Source organism: Chrysemys picta, chromosome 7, assembly GCF_011386835.1.
Source record: "Chrysemys picta bellii isolate R12L10 chromosome 7, ASM1138683v2, whole genome shotgun sequence".
Lineage (NCBI taxonomy): Eukaryota > Metazoa > Chordata > Testudines > Emydidae > Chrysemys > Chrysemys picta.
In genome coordinates this window covers 123,489,119-123,506,267 of record NC_088797.1, presented here as the reverse complement: position 1 = coordinate 123,506,267, position 17,149 = coordinate 123,489,119, and the positions used below count along the sequence as shown (strand labels likewise).

The 17,149-nt window shown below is 45.4% G+C and overlaps 1 protein-coding gene across 1 annotated transcript in view; it reads right to left on the bottom strand.

Moving 5' to 3' along the window:
* Positions 1–16,758, bottom strand: part of COL17A1 (collagen type XVII alpha 1 chain) — a 64,462-nt gene extending 47,704 nt beyond the window's left edge. Inside the window, exons 1-8 of the mRNA XM_024100481.3 lie at positions 16,620–16,758; positions 7,535–7,600; positions 6,168–6,212; positions 4,882–4,977; positions 3,114–3,248; positions 2,660–2,707; positions 1,802–1,837; positions 206–253 (exon numbers count right to left, since the gene is read on the bottom strand). Coding sequence (XP_023956249.2) covers positions 206–253; positions 1,802–1,837; positions 2,660–2,707; positions 3,114–3,248; positions 4,882–4,977; positions 6,168–6,212; positions 7,535–7,589 — 463 coding nt within the window. The 5' untranslated portion in view covers positions 7,590–7,600; positions 16,620–16,758. The remainder of the gene's footprint in view (positions 1–205; positions 254–1,801; positions 1,838–2,659; positions 2,708–3,113; positions 3,249–4,881; positions 4,978–6,167; positions 6,213–7,534; positions 7,601–16,619) is intronic.
* Between the last annotated feature and the right edge of the window lie 391 nt (positions 16,759–17,149).

Below are 17,149 nucleotides of genomic sequence, written 5' to 3'. Positions count from 1 at the left end.
GGTTTCTCATCACCGCACGCACATTTTATGACACCCCATGTGCCACCCTGACTGCTCAGCCCCAGAGAAGCCACTGGCACAGTTAGAGCAGAAATATCCTCAAGGCCAAAATGGTCAGTATTGGAGTTGGCTCTTGAGGGCTATCCCTTAGGAGGGGAAAACCAGGCCCCCATGTTCACTCTAAAACAACAGCAGGGACACTTACATCTGGTTGAGGGAGAAGCGCTCTGGAGTCGGACTCGGATTTCGCTCTCTGCACAAGAAAAGAGGGTCATGAATACGGAGCGAGCTGAACTGGTGCCATGAGCAGGCTGCAAAAGCTAATTCCCCACTTCTCACTGTCCATATACATTATTATCTGTTAGGTTTGGGCAGCTCGCACAGCTTGATGGATTGGTTTTATCGATCTGAATTTTTAGAAGTAGCTTTGGACTTTTGGGCCAGATTCTGATCCTTTCACTCCCACTAAGAAGTATTGCCCTTTAAGTTTTCACAGTGTTTTGTTCGACACTCTTGGTACCATATAAATACATTAATAAATCATCATAATGCACTGATTTTTGTTACATTGCATAGCATCTTATGTACCTCATTAGGGAGGTGCGACATTAATATAAGGCCCAATCTTGCAACCCTTAGTCACATGAATAGTCTCATTGACATCTATTCGTTAATTACTTTTATTATATTATCCTAATGTGAGAGCAAACAGAGTCACAAGGGACTTCTGAATTTTAAAGATTACTAGTTGCATTGGGGCTCTAATTGTTCCAGCTGTCACTCAGACAAAACTCCCATTTTCTTCACATGGACATTTACCTGTGTAAGGACTGGTCTGTTACTATTTGACGACTTCTCTATTGGCTCATTTCATGTAGACTTTCCCATACAATTTTTTATTGGGTTCTGCTTGATCCAAAAGAGCATTGAAATACGATAGTCAGGTTGCAAAAGATAGTTTTATTACTGGGGTTTACTCTCCAGCATGAGAGAATATAGGGTTAAACTGATTGGGCTGAAACAAACTTTAAATCTGGTTGTCCGGGAGCCAACTGGCCAGCCAGAGTGCCTGACACGTGTTCCTCCAGATGAAAGCTAACAGTGCATGTACTAGAAAGAAACACTTCTTTTGGCAGTTGCGTGGAGAAGATGATAGATTGGGGCTATTTTTTGAAGCAATATGAAAAGCTGGAGCACGATCCTCCTGTGTCTGCTTTATTATGTGTGGGAAGATTCCCCAGAGATCTCAGGTTTCTAGAATGCTGGGAGAGACTGCAAAGATCTCAGGGAGAAGTAATTGGCAATTGCTAAGCTCTCTTGGAGGAGCCGTAACAATGCCCTTTGATTTATAGCCACAGCTCATATGAAGGTGGATAAAATGATTTGTACTGTTGCTTTCTCACCAGCTGGGAATATAAATTAAGCTCTTCGGTATCAATTATATCCAACTTTTCCCCAAACGGCTGATTAATTAGCGAAAGAAAAGGAGGGAAATTCTATTTAACAGCTTAAGCAAATCAAGTTTTTACAAAAAGGTGTCTAAATGGACCACACTGCTTCAGTGATTTCCTAGTCATCCTGTCCACTAGGGCATACCTCTTAGGGGAATGTAGTTACTGTCTCATATAACGGATCTCAGTGGAAGGAAGATGAAGGGGGTTATTGTTATTTCCATATTCAAATACTTTGGAGTTGCTCACCTATTATAGTGATGGGATCATATACAGATAGATAGATAGATAGATAGATAGAGAGGCAGGAGGAGGAACAAGGGGTCACCAAAAAGCACATTCCAACTCACCTCGGCTTTGACTCCGCCCTCTGGTGTTGGACGATGCTGTGAAAACCAATCAGAGAAAAGCAATTTTAGACTCTATCAACTGTAACACATTTGAAAAGTAATGTAAGGGATGAAGCGTCTTATGTGAGTTGTACAGTTGCTCTGTTTAGCTGGGGCATGGCATGGAGACACTGATCCCCAAATATTTTGGCTGCCATCACTTAGGTCGCTGCATGTTTAACTGAAAATATACAGTTCTTAGTACTTCTGGATCATCTAATAATTCCCTCAACACATCCACGGTTGGCGAATGCCCCTAATGACCTATCAAGAAACTTGATGGTAAATCAGAAGCCAATTTGGAGAAGAACCAGGGGATGTGTGCATACAACAATATCTCACTGAATAATAATAATGCCTGGATTGCACTGATGGGTGCTAATACTCTGTTATGGGGCAGGAAACTCAATGAGATCTCCCCTTAAAGTGAAGATCACCAGCCCAAAGTTGGGGATAGCAGATTTACAATAGAGCATCTATAGAAATGGTCTTTAAAGACAAACACTGATCAAATTCTGCTCTCAGTTACATGAACATAAATTTGGAGTAACTCCACTCATGTCATAGAGGCGTATGTGTCTGTCCTGGCTGCATGAGAACCCCCGAGCAGAGGAGAAGTTGTGGGCATAATAAGACATTGCAAACCCCTTCCCAATGGGCAGACTTTCCAGAGTCGTCCTTCCCCACAATTTGTCATGTGCATGGCATTATTTTTATTGATTCATGTCTTCCAGTAATGTGTTCTGCCAGAAGCCATAGAGCAGCCAACATGCATGCCCTTGGCCTGACATTCACAGTGACAGTAATATAAGAACATACCGAACTCTTTTCTAGGGAATTCAGGAGAAGAATTTGCACTGGAGCTCCCTGCAGAAGAAGAAAAGATTCCATGTTAAAGCTTTGCCAAATATTTATGCCCCAAGGTCATTAAGAGATTGTTTAATATATCATGTCCGTATCTACCAAGTCTTAAGTATTGGCAGCGACGGGGTAACAAAGATTTCCATTTAAAAAGAACTACTGAGTTTTATACCGATGAGCTGCTGTCATCCTCCAACCACAATAAGCGATGAACATTATTTGGATGAACATAATTATAAATAGGACTTTGTGGGTAATTTTCATTAAAGTGCATCCTTGTGGTCTATTCCATAATTGTCCCATATTGGGATTTATGCTCCAGGGAACAATCCTGCATTAGCAGGTTGGAACTGACAAGACAACCTAGCAGGGCACCTCTAATTCCCCATCTCTATGACAGATTCTATGATACCTTCATATGTTGCATTGCGGGAGACGTAGGTTTTTCTTTCAAAGGTTGAGCCGGGTGATTTGGGGAGAGTAGAGCAGGGAGACGGGGTTTGCCTGTAGCCGGAGGAGGAGGATGAATTCATTCGACCACTTCCACCTATGGGTAAAACAAAAGCCCCCCAGAAAGCAAAGATAATGCCTCATACATGTAAAGTGGTGCCCTATACTCTTCTGTGTTGGCATGGATGGACCTCACACTGAGTTGCAGAGGTAGGTTAGGGCTAGTGATGGGCTAGAGGCACAAAGTTTGGATCTGGCTCTGTTGAGCTTCTCCGAAGTTCAGGGGATGCTTATATCTGTGGTTTTAGTTCAGCTCCTTGTAGAGAGACACACCCTGCTACCTTTGAAGCCAGTGGGAGTTTTGCGACCGACATCAATAGGAGCAGGTTTGTGCCCAGGTTTGAGGAACCAGCCACATCCCCAAAGATGGGAGATCTTGGGATCTGGCTAGGGTTGTGGGTTGGTTTGGGTTCAGGCCCACCTGTAAATTTAAGGGTCAGTGTGACACAGACCACAAAAATTGTGGGTCACTTAAGTTGATCTCAACAAGTAGGGGAAGCTGCTGGAACAGAAGCTCCATGAGGTAGGGGGCTATGAAAATGGAAAACATCCATAAATCCAAGAGACGGTGTGTATATTTGTGGGACTGCTCCCCTGACAGCATGAGGGTCCGTGTCCTTACTCTGCCGTTGCTCAGTTACTCTGCGTCCTGGAGAACTAGCGTAGGGGTGAACATGAGTCATGAACACGGAGCCTGGAACTTGGATGCTGTTAAATCTAGGATTAGGAGAGGGCTCCTTTCCTACTCACATCAGAGCTGCAGCAGAAGGGAGACAGGCCTGCATCTCTTTCGCTGCTCTGTGGTGTGTGGAAGGACCTGACCCCTGTGTGAATTCTAACATTGGCATTCGAGTCAGAACCCAGAATAGAGTGTCAGCTGTGATTGAGCATGATATATTCATGGGGATCAGTGGGGGTGACAGAGGACGTCATCTTTCCATTAGCGCAAAGAGAATGTGTCCTAGGGATCTCAATAGAGAATGAGCAAGGGCCAGGACAGCGGTACTCACTTTCCCCTCTACTCCTCCCCGTCCCTCCACATACTGCACAGTTGCCTTTAGAAAATGTGATTGTGGCACATAAAGCAAATCTCCAGATAATTGGTGCCCGACCTTTCGAAGTGCTTGAGCAGTTCGAAAGATGGAATCTGCTTTTCATGGGAAATTTTGAGGTGACTTTCTGTTTTGAACCGGAACGAAAAGTCGAAACGCTGGAAATGTTTACCAGACAAAAAATTCCCCAAAGGTTAGAACTGAAACATCAGAAAGGACAATGCAGCGTTTGCAAGCGAAACGAAACTCCAACATGTGGAAATGACACTTCTCTTGATCCTTCTGAGAGGAAAATTGAAAAATTTCATGGAAAACAACATTTTTCCCATGGAAAATGTCAATTTTGACAAAGCCGCATTTTCTGATGGGAAATTTTTGTGTGTAAAAAAACCGTGACCAATCCTACAAGGTGCCGCACCCAGTGGGAACAGAAAGTTCTCAGCACCTTGCAGGGAAGGGGCTCTTGCACAGAAAGTGCTCTCACCACTTCCCCATGAATGTTTTCTGTGTTTTCCCTTGGCTTAGACCCAGTACCTGTCCCTTTTGCCCCTTTTACCCCACCCCAATGAAGCTGCCTTTGCTTTCTGTTCATTCACTCTCCATTTCATCACTACCTACTTGAAGTCACGTAGCTGCTGCCATGGGTGAAAGTCCTCTTTTCCATTCCACTCCCTCCGCCGTGGGCTGTTTTGTGCCCAGTGCCGCTCCCTCCTTCTGTGAGAGACAAGCACACAATGAGACTTTCTGTGGCCAGAAGAGATGAGGCCAAGAGCAAAAGAAGCTGCAGGACGAGGCACCAGGCGCCCACAGCTGTGTTACGCTCCGTTACAGAGCCAGGGCTGTGAATGAGGAGGTGTCTTTGGAACCATGTATAGTAGTTGGAAGGAGTTATCAGTGTTGGGGAAGCCAGCCAGCCTGAACCTCTTCTCTTTCTCCGGGCTCTGACATTCCAGCTGCCACGGCAAGGAAAGTGCTCAGATGATCTTCACTTTCCTTCCGGGTTGCAGCAAGTCTCTCATCAAGCAATTGCACGCTGGTGCCAAGAGAACACAAGATTCACCCAGGATGGGAAACGGAGGTATAACTGACCCTTTATGTGCCCCGAGGGGATTCATCTTGAGGGAAGGCAGGTTTTGCTGCTGCTGCGCTCCCTGAGGCCATGTCTATATGTACAGCACAGCAGCAGTGCAGCTGTGCCGAGACAGCGCATGTTTTGAAGAGGGTCTATGCCAACAGGAGAGAGCTCTCCCGTCGGCATAGAAACCCCATCTCTGCGAGCGGCAGAAGATGTCAGTAGGAGAAGCTCTCCTGCCAACATAGCGCTGTGCACACGAGCGCCGATGTCAGTATAACTGATGTCGCTCAGAGGGGTGGAAGATTCACAGCCCTGAGCGACATAAGTTTTGCTGACATAGGCTGTAGTGTAGACATTTTTCTGCTGGCGGAAGAGAAACTGGGGGAGATACAGGAGCCCTGCCCGTGGCAGCTGCTGTGGAGATGAGCTAAATCAGCGCACCCCATAGCCACTCTGTCTTTGTCCCATCCCCAGCCAGTGGCACCCTTTTTTGGTTTTCTTTTTTGGGTGTCCTTAGTTTCCTATGGGCCTAACATTTCTCAGCCTCATCCCTGGGAGCCACTCCTTCTCTGGAACCCCGCACCCTGGTGTAATCCCTGGATAGATCTGGTCTAGGAGCCTTCACAGACCATCCCTTGCTCCTTTCTTTCCCACTCAAATGGGCCCCCAAACCCTGTCTATTCTAATGATCAAGAAGCGCTTTTTCTGGGAGGCTAATGCACTGATACATGAGGGCTTGTGAAAACCGCACCAACACACATAAATTGCACGCATGTGCACATACACACACCGCTGAGGATGGACAGCACAATGTAAAATGTCTACTTACTTGGTGGTAAGGACGTCAGTCTTGTGGTTACTGACTCTGTAATAACTGGGGAAAGAAAAAGGTGAGGTTATGGCCCTGAAATCTAGCCAAGCGAGGTGCAAGTTTTATTTCATGCCTGTGGAATAATGGGACTCGAATAAAGAAAAATCTTTTAAGACGATAGAGCCAAACGGCTTTCCAGCCAGCTTTGTGGTGGTAGCACATACTCTGTTTGTAGGCTTTGCTCTGGTCCTTGTCATTGTAGTCGCTGAGTTCCTCACAGACATTAATCAACTTGGCCTCACAACAACCCCTTGTGAAAAAGGGAAGGATTATTATGTTAATTTTACAGATATGGCACTGAGGCATCTAAGCCTCAGGTCACACAAAATGTCTGTGGCAGAATCAGCACTCAGGTCTCCAGAGTTCCATGCTCGTGCCTTAACCACAAGGCTATCTCTGTGGTGAACTATAAAGGGCCCTTTAAATGCTCTTGTAATGCCGGCAGACCCTGGTCGTTGTCGTCGTCCGGTATCAAACCTGGGACCTTTGGAGCTTCACGCATGAGCCTCTACTGCATGGGCTAAAAGACATTTTTCGCTTAACCAAGGCTGTAGCAGACTCATCGATCTCTAGCTGGTCTCACTGCCACTAGAGGGGGAGAGAGCACCACACCAAGCACGCATGGGTTACATACTTCCCCTAGTTGAGGAAGTGCATCCCAAGCTTCAGAGACTTCCCAGTTGATACCCTGGACAAGCCCTCACTTGTAATGCTCCAATCCCCGGTCGTTGTCGACTGGGATCAAACCTGGGATCTCTGGAGCTTAACATACTAGCCTCTATTGTAGGGGTAGTCAACTATTTTTTTTCAAGGTCCAAAATTTCTTGGTCAAGGTATAGTCAAGGTCAAGACTCCAGAGAAAATAATGAAAAAATAATAACAATAATGATCATAATAATAAGTAAATAAAAAGATTTCTGGATCTGTTCAAAAGCATGTGGAGGCCCAGATTTGGCTGTGATCCGTCTGTTCACTACCCCATCTCTACTGCATAAGCTAAAAGACACATCTCTTTTCGCCAACGTTGTAGCAGATTCCTAAATCGTCTAGCTGGTCTAGCTGCCACTAGAGGGGGAGAGAGCACCACACCAGGCAGGCCTGGGTTACACTCCAGAATGTTCGATGTGGTCTCTGTTACTAGAGACATTCATGCTGTTCCATATTGTGGGAAGAATCAGGCTTTGAGACCTGAGATAGCTGCATAATTCAATTCTGGATCCAGGTTCGAATTCTAACCCCCTCTAAAGTTCAGGCTGTTCGGATCTGGGTTTTCTGGTTGGGGCCCATCTCTGACGATGAGATTTTGTTTTAAAAGCTTTTCTTACGTCTTTCGGAGACTTCTGCTCCATCCCGTTTGGTTTTCTTCGTTACTGAGTCCATACCATCACCGCCTGAGGGGAAAGCACAGAGACCTCATTGAAAGGGGACACTGTTTCGTAGTCATTCAATATCAGCACTACGACATACTGTAAGTAGAAACCCGGTCACGCTATCAGCTGGCTGAGAGCCCCAAAAGTATCCAAGCAGGTAATGAAGCAGCGATGAATGGTTTGCTCAGACACTCAAAGGACTTTAGTGCAGAGTACCCCATCTAGTTGTTGGAAGGGGTGTAGCTTCGGGCTCTTTCCTTTTTCAAATCTCTGTTTCTTTTGTCATTAACTATGCCATTTAGTGCTCAAGGACTTGCTGGGGGACTTTAGTTGCTGTGTTCACTCACCCTCTCTACCAGCTCACATCTTTGCCAGCTGAAGATTTTGCAGCCCATCATATTTAAAAGCCAGCATCATTCATTTTTTTCTCTTTGTTTTCTCACTTGTCACTCAGCGTCTCCCGGGAAAGGGGAACATCTGGAGATATTAGATTTTTGTTAACTGCTCTATGGACCATGTACAATGTGGATCCATGCTGTTTAATATAGATCCACCCTGTACAGTTCATCCTATGTACAATGTAGATCCATCCATATGACCCTACAGAAATCCAGCCTCTGTCCATCACATGCATGGCTCTATGGATATACAGTGTAGGTCCAGTAATGTAGCCCATGCAGGACCCTATATAGAAGCACAGGGTATGTCCATATAAGCTATATCTATCCAGAGCCAGGCAGCATTGCAAGTACGTCCACCAAACTGATGCCCATACAGCGCTGTGGTTCTCTAGATGTGCCTGTGTGGTCCCTATGAATGCATCCCATGTGTCTTGGCGTCCAGTGGAAATTAATGGCATGAATTATTAAAGAGGGAGTTTAGTGGTATTTACAATTGCATGGCCTAACGGTGAAAGAGTGGGGTTATTTTCTTCCTGCTCTATAGACAGTCTTTCAGTATGTGAAGTGCCAGGGACATCTAATGGCTGGTCACTTTAGCCACAGAGAGATCATCACAGTCAGAAGGCATTCCAACTGGACCCTACACTTTCCCCCCGTTTAACAGTGCCACATGAGTATTACTGGCTTGCTTGGCATCATCCTCCCTCTGAAACAGTAGGGGCCTACGGTGTTCCAGCAAGCTCAGGGCTGACTCCAAGAGCCATCCTGGGCAGTTCACACACAATAAGCCCTGACGTTCCAGGAGGACGCAGGGAAGGCACACTGAGAAGGATAGAATGATAAAGCCAACCACAGAGATGCGAGTGAACTGTCTTGAAATATAGGGAGAGTTTAGATCTAGATCAAATCCAAATCTTATGACTTTATGACTTTAGCGTATCTCTATAATTGCTTATCTCCAGCCCTGTCTCTGAGGTAAGCTTAAATCAGGGGTTCTCAAACTGGGGGTCAGGACCCCTCAGGGGGTCGCGAGTTTATTACATTGGGGGGGGGTCGCGAGCTGTCAGTCTCCACCCCAAACCCCACTTTGTCTCCAGCATTTATAATGGTGTTAAATATATAAAAAAGTGTTTTTAATTTATGAGGGGGGGTCACACTCAGAGGCTTGCTATGTGAAAGGGGTCACCAGTACAAAAGTTTGAGAGCCACTGGCTTAAATCAAAACACAAGATCCAAACCCCAGCCCTACATATCTGCTCTGAGCAGTGTTAGATACACAATGTTAAAAGCACAGGCAGCTACAGAAGTTTTGTCTACCCTACTGATTCCACCCTTGTTACCACTGGAACTCATTGCCAAATAGCTTAAGTGCAGAGACAGCTGTAGTCATTATTGAAATACCACCCCGACTTAATGCCTTGTATCCTTCTCTAGCCAAAAATATCATCCCAGGCAGCCCAGGTTTCTGTATGCCCAGGTTTCATAACACACCGGTACAACCAAGAATAATGCAGCTGGTAGGAAAACAAACATCAGCCGGGAGAAAAATCCCCCTGTGAGAAAGAACAATGCAGTCATTCAGTCCCCGTCTTACTCAGAAGCGATTCCGCCATGTCTGAGGAGCAATCTCAAACGCTAGAAATGAAATTTTAATCTGTGAAAAGCATGGGAGCCAAATCTGCAGGTGAACTCTCCCCACTGCTGCCAGGGACTCCATCTTATCTGAAGACTTGGATGTGTAGAAAGCACCATATTTAAGGGCTGATTCTGCACAAGATTCGGGCAAAATTCTACACCAAGTTCACACGTGTTTGGTTTGAGAGAGTTTCAGTGGGAGTCACATGGGGCCAGTACCTTGCAGCATCAGGCCTCTTGTGTATCGTGTCTAGAGAAAGCTCAGGGGGATTTTGGTTTCTGCAAGCCCCTATGACTTTAGTTCCAGTTTAGGGTTTGGTGAAATAATTTTCCTCTATCGTCTAATTTAAACTATTTTGTCTCCAGTGGAAATTTAATTTTGAAACAAGATATTTTTCACATGAAATGGAAATTTGTGCTACCAAATAAATAAAGATTCAGGCTGAGAGTTCCAGCTGCCTGAGGGAATTGGAAATCACCTACGTGGCTATGAAAGGCTCAGCCTCTGGTTCTAGCTCTAGCAGGGGTAGGGTGGAGGGGAATTAAAGGCAGTACACATTTTCCCAGAAAGAAATGGATCTGGAACCTCAAACGTTTGGCATTCTGTTCTAGAACCCAGGACATTCATTTTAGCACGTGCACACCTGTACTGACGTGAGCCGTCCCGTTGACCACACTCAAGTCCTTACACAACAACTATATCCACTCCACACAGCGGCCCGCCACCACTCCCACTGAAATCACCAGGAGTTGTGACTTCAATGGGCTGACTCACATGAGTAAAATTACTCCCCTTCTTAAGTTTAGCGGGATTGGGGCCGACATTTGGAAAAAAAAGACTTCTTCCTTCCCCAAGGTGTGACTTACACCTCTCTGCACCAGGGAAGCCCTTGACCATTCACCACAAGGAGAGGCTGGTGTCTCCACTGCCCTCCTTCCTTTGAATTTCCACCAACACCTGCGGGTAGCTTTAAATGTCACTGCACTAAACTCAGCAGGTGGAAGCTGTGGGTGCGCTCATTGCGCTCACTTCCTGGCCCAGCCAGCTTTGTGGCCAGCACCACTGACTTTTGGAGACTGTTGTCCCTGGCTTTGCAACACTTTAGCCTTTTCCACCACCCGCAAGCTGCCCCAGAGTTTAACGCTGGCAGAAACCAACATAAACACTGGGTAAGTTAGTCACCGCTCCTCTCAAGAATTGGGAACATTCTGCTTTAACACTGTACAGGTAAAATAAGGAGAACACATTAAAATATATCCTTGCAGATAACTCATAATTCCCTAATGCCAGCTTTGACTGCAGGTGCATTTTGCTCCATGTACCAGGTTTATCCCCCACACAGTGGCACTAACACAATTACCAGCCCTCTCTCCAGCACAGCTACACAACTTGACTGTCAGTCCCTGCCAGCGCTGACTTACTGCACCAACTCCTCCTGCGTGGATTCACATAAATATAGCTATGGGCGAGGTATGAGACAAAATGGAATAGCTCTGTTAAATCAGAGAAACCATCTGCAATTATCTCTGAGCTACAAGAAGAGACTTGTGAAACATCATAGTTCTTACGCAATGGCCCTAAGGATGCTTTGGCTTACGATGGGACCTGAACTGGCCCCTGGCAGCCCCAGGGATCTGGCAAGTGAAGAAGAGACATGGGACTGGGAGCCAGGAGACCTCAGTTCTCTCACTGGCTCTGTCATTGACTCACAGTATGAGCCCCATGCAAGTCATTTCACCTCCGTGCATCTGTAAAAATGGGGATGTTGATAGTTGCCCACCTTTGTAAAACGCATTGACGTCAATGTATGTGTCCCATCATGTGAGCAGCTGAGTACTCTCTGAGAGGCAACCCCTCAGCTCAATTTGATTTCAGTGGGAACTGAGGGTGGTCAACACCTTGCAGGATCAGACCCTAAGGGTATGTCTACACGGCAAAGAAAAACCCACGGCACTGAATCGCAGTCAGTTGACCCAGGCTCAGGCTGCAGGGATAAAAGTAACAGTGTAGACCAGGGGTCGGCAACCTTTCAGAAGTGGTGTGCCGAGTCTTCATTTATTCACTCTAATTTAAGGTTTTGCGTGCCAGTAATACATTTTAACGTTTTTAGAAGGTCTCTTTCTATAAGTCTATAACATATAACTAAACTATTGTTGTATGTAAAGTAAATAAGGTTTTTAAAATGTTTAAGAAGATTCATTTAAAATTAAATTAAAATGCAGAGCCCCCCAGACCGGTGGTCAGGACCCGGGCAGTGTGAGTGCCACTGAAAATCAGCTCGTGTTCTGCCTTCGGCACGCGTGCCATAGGTTGCCTATCCTTGGTGTAGACATTCCTGCTCAGGATGGAGCCACGCTCCGAAACCCAGAGATGGGGGAGGGTTTCAGAACCTGGGCTCTAGGCTAAGCAGGAACATCTACACTGCTACTTCCAGCCCCACAGCCTGAGTCCTGGGATGCCAACTCTATTGACCTGGGCTCTGAGACTCGGTGCCATGGGTTTTTCTTTGCAGTGTAGACATACTCTTAGTGTGCAAACTATTATTATAATGGTAGAGCCATACTGGGTGTCCATGCAAATATATTGCAGATAATCACTCTCTCTCTCACACACTTTCTCTCTGCTATTTTATATACAGTTTTATAAGCTATTTAACTGGTCTTTGTATGTGATGTACACTCATCAACATAGGAAAAGTTCCATGGCAGCTGGCCCTTTATGCTTACTTTACAGTTCAAATGATAAAGCACCTAGGTATGTTCAGCCAATCTCAGGTGCCTTAATTAGACGGATATTCCAATCCCTCTGCTTATTTTAGGAACTAGATATTACTTGCACGCAACATTAACAATGATTGTCCCATACTTCTTGTCAATAGGGGAACGTCTTAAATTATTTTATATTTATGTAAGCATATTGTAATGGAAACAATTTAAAATAGCCGTGGATGTTGCACATTCTGTTAATTCCTACACTGATCATTTCTGTCCTCACATCAGATATCATTGCATTCTCATGTCAGGTGGATGGAACCCATCTCATAGACTCATAGACTTTAAGGTCAGAAGGGACCATTATGATCTTCTAGTCTGACCTCCTGCACAACGCAGGCCACAGAATCTCACCCACCCACTCCTGTAACAAACCCCTGTCCTATGTCTGAACTATTGAAGTCTTCAACTTGTGGTTTAAAGACTTCAAGGTGCAGAGAATCCTCCAGCAATTGACCCGTGCCCCACGCTGCAAGGGAAGGTGGAAAACCCCGAGGGCCTCTGCCACTCTGCCCTGGAGGAAAACTCCTTCCCAACCCCAAATATGGTGATCAGCTAAACCCTGAGCATGTGGGCAAGACTTAACAGCCAGACACCCAGGAAACAATTCTCTGTAGTAACTCAGATCTCACCCTCTCTAGTGTCCCATCACAAGACATTGGGCATATTTACCGCTAATAGTCAAAGATCAATTAATTGCCAGAATAGGCTATCCCATCATACCATCCCTTCCATAAACTTATCAAGCTTAGTCTTGAAGCCAGATATGTCTTTTGCCCCCACTACTCCCCTTGGAAGGCTATTCCAGAATTTCACTCCTCTGATGGTTAGAAACCTTCGTCTAATTTCAAGTCTAAACTTCCTGATGGCCAGTTTATATCCATTTGTTCTTGTGTCCACATTGGTACTGAGCTTAAATAATTCCTCTCCCTCCCTGGTATTTATTCCTCTGATATATTTATAGAGAGCAATCATATCTCCCCTCAGCCTCCTTTTGGTTAGGCTAAACAAGACAAGCTCTTTGAGTCTCCTTTCATAAGACAGGTTTTCCATTCCTCAGATCATCCTAGTAGCCCTTCTCTGCATCTGTTCCAGTTTGAATTCATCCTTCTTAAACATGGGAGACCAGAACTGCACAGGGCTGCCCAGAGGATTCAGGGGGCATGGGGCAAAGCGGGGGACCTTGTACTCACCGGGCGGCGCTCCGAGTCTGCAGCGGCGGCATTTCGGCAGCGGGGGCCCTTCAGTCGCTCCGCGTCTTCGACAGCCCTGAAGGGCCTCCCGCTGCCGAAATGCCACCGCCACCGCAGACTTGGAGCGCCGCTGGGTGAGGAAAGGGATTCTCAGCCAGGACTCGCGGGGCCCCTGTGGGGCCCGGGGCAAATTGCCCCACTTGCCCCCCCTCTGGGCAGCTCTGGAACTGCACACAATATTCCAGATGAGGTCTCACCAGTGCCTTGTATAACGGTAGTAACACCTCCTTATCTCTACTGGAAATACCTCGCCTGATGCATCCCAAGACCGCATAAGCTTTTTTCACAGCCATATCACATTGGCGGCTCATAGTCATCCTGTGATCAACCAATACTCCAAGGTCCTTCTCCTCCTCTGTTACTTCCAAGTGATGCGTCCCCAGTTTATAACAAAAATTCTTGTTATTAATCCCTAAAAGCATGACCTTGCACTTTTCACTACTATATTTCATCCTATTACTATTACGATCCTTTTAGCCCCACCTGTACTTCTGCAATAATACAGAATAATACTCTCATCAAATGGTGAGATTATTGTTTAATGGAGCCGAAAACCTTTGATCCTATTTTATGTGAAGAATTTCACAGAACTCACTGATTGTGATAAAACAGGCTGTGTAAACGACTAAGGATTTAATTTAGAAACAAATGTCACTCCTTCCCTGATGTCTAACATGCTTCAAGGTGTTTCCTTATTGCGAGTCAAACCTTTTCAGGTTTCACTGTCCTTGGATTCCTATCAGAACAAAACAGCAATATGCTTACCTTGACCCAACAGTCTAGGAATCTGACTATCCTATTCCGCTTTAAAAGCCATTCAATTTCAGTTGATTGTCAAGTCATTTTTTGTCTCAATGGTTCCAGGATCTGAGGCAGTATATGTGTGTGGTCTGCAAACAGCTGGCTAGTCTAAGTGGGAAAAGTATCATGAACTCTTGCCTTAGCTAATGGCATCCATTCGTATGGAAGCATAATCCACTGGATAGTGTGTATTATACTTCCCCGTCTGTGCCTGATTCACAGATAATGTAAGTATGTTGCTCAGACTTTGGTGAATAAAATAAATAGACCAGCCTATATGCTATGATATCACTCAATTAAGTGAAATGCAGGTCAAATTCTGCTCTCAATCATACCAGCATGAATCTAGAATAACTCTATTGACTTCAGCGACGTTATTCTGCATTTACAGAAGTGCAAGATCAGAATCAGACCCTATGTGTGTTCTGTTTGCTTGTTGTATAGATTAATTTAAATGTTGATAATAATGCTGAATCAGGGGAGGTGCATGACCAAGATTTAGATATGTTGTAAGCAGGGCCGGCTCCAGGCACCAGCCAACCAAGCATGTGCTTGGGGTGGCACCTTGGAAGGGGCGGCCAATCTTGGGGTGGCGAGGGGCGCTCGGGGTTTTTTGTTTTTTTTGCTTCGGTGGGGCGGCGCTTGAGGTTTTTTGTTTGTTTGTTTTTGTTTCAGCGGGGCGGCACTGGGGTGGGGTGGGGCGGGGGCTTTGGCGGCGCGGCGCTCAGGGTTTGGGTGGCCCGGCGCAGCGCTTGGGGTTTGGGTGGTGTGGCGCTCGGGGGAGGGGCGGGGGTTTGGGTGGCGCAGCGCTCGGGATTTGGGCGGCCTGGCGCGGTGCGGCGCTTGGGGTGGGGGGGGGGTTCGGCGGCCCGGTGCGGCGCTGGGGTGGGGGCAGGGGTTTCGGAGGGGCGGCGCTGGGGGGTGTGTGTTACGATGGGGCAGCACTCTTTTTTTTTGCCTGGGGCGGCCAAAAAGTTAGAGCCGGCCCTGGTTGTAAGGGTCAGATTCTTCACTAACATCCAGCACCAGCCTTGTTGAAGTCAATGTGTGTTGTTTCTGATGGCAAGATTTGGGGCACTGCCTGGATTTTCTTTGCAGTGCATAATATGCTACTTTCAATAATAAGTCCATCTACTTGCATTGCTCAAAGGAAAACAGATCCAAATTCAAAGCAAGAACATTTTGTTCTGCACAAGTCACTCTTTCCTATTGTAAAGAGGGAGTTAACAATTCCTGTGCAATAATACTTTGCACTCTCCAGGAGTGGATCTCAAAGTGGGTAATTGCTATAATCACCATTTTATAGATGGAAAAACTGAGGCCCAGAAAGGCGAAGTGACTTGCCACTGAGCATCAGTGTCAGAGACAGGAATAGGACACAGGACTCCTGACTCACAGTACCAGGCTCTAATCACTAGATCATGCTGTGCAAAGGATTAAAAATGATTGGTAAACAAACATTTGCTGATTTTCACTGAACTAACTTTAAAAAGTGCGATATAATTCTTGGCCTCGTAATCTTAAATGCAAACAAATGTGTCCAAAAGTTCATGCTAAATGACTCACTACTGATAAATAACTCTGCTTTTCTGGAACTGTTTTATTTAAAGCAAAGTTGGAGCCTCCCAGCACAAAACACCACTTTAAAGTAGCACCTGCTGCTGTCTGAACTGCAGATCAATGCACCTGGTGCCCTAGTACACCCCGAACCAGAGTCTACATCCAGCACTAGAGCATATAGCCTATCGTCAATCCTCTGATGTATTTCAAGTATGTTCATTTTTAAAGCAATCACAAAGCTCCTTGCATTTTGCAGTGTAGATCGTCTTTCTTCCAGATCCTAACACAGACCATCAATCTATGCACCATCCTATTTGGATAATGTTTTCACAATTAGTATTCAAAGAAAAATACCTATGTCTTGGTTTATATTTCCCACTTCTCAGCACATCAACCATTTTCACTTAGCATCCATTTAAAAAGCAACCCTGTCTTGCAAATTAAAAACCAAAGTAACCCAGAACATAAAGATTTGATAGTCTTTTTACATTGTATGTCCCATAGTAGAATGTACATTTCCTATATTTTACTTGAGAATACACGTTTTTCCCCTTTAGGAATACAGGCTTCCCCCTAGAAAAAAAAAAGGACACTTTATTTCTTCTTTATGTTACTTACCTACAGTTCTTCAATTAAAGACTGGAAATCCCTCTTTCTCCTCAACCGTTTCCTTTCTATCAAAATTGGCCACCTACTCTTTATACCACATCCCTACAAAGGTGTGTTGAGTCTGAGTGATCCTCCAGGAATGTTCACTTCTTCTTGTAGTTAATGTATTCTATCCCGCTCCCCCTTGTCCTTTCCCATTTCTTTGCTCCCAAACAAGTCCTGACAAAGGTGTGTCGTGGTTTCCTGCCTTGCTCCACCCTTCTAATTATCTGACACTCAGCAAAAAAAAAAAGTCTGCCTCCAGGAATCAAACTTTATTGAAGGCAAGAAAGCATCTACCTACCTGCTTAGATAGATTAACTATTTAGAGACATGGGGATCAAAGGCTGATGTTAGAGGAAATGTCCTATTATGGCTTTGCTTTCTCATACATGCTCTACACATTTTAGGTGTGAATTTCATCTGCATTAGCTTTTTGTGACAGAAGGTTTGTAGACTTCTAGCTGGCATCTCTGCAAGGGTAACTGAGGCTGAATGTT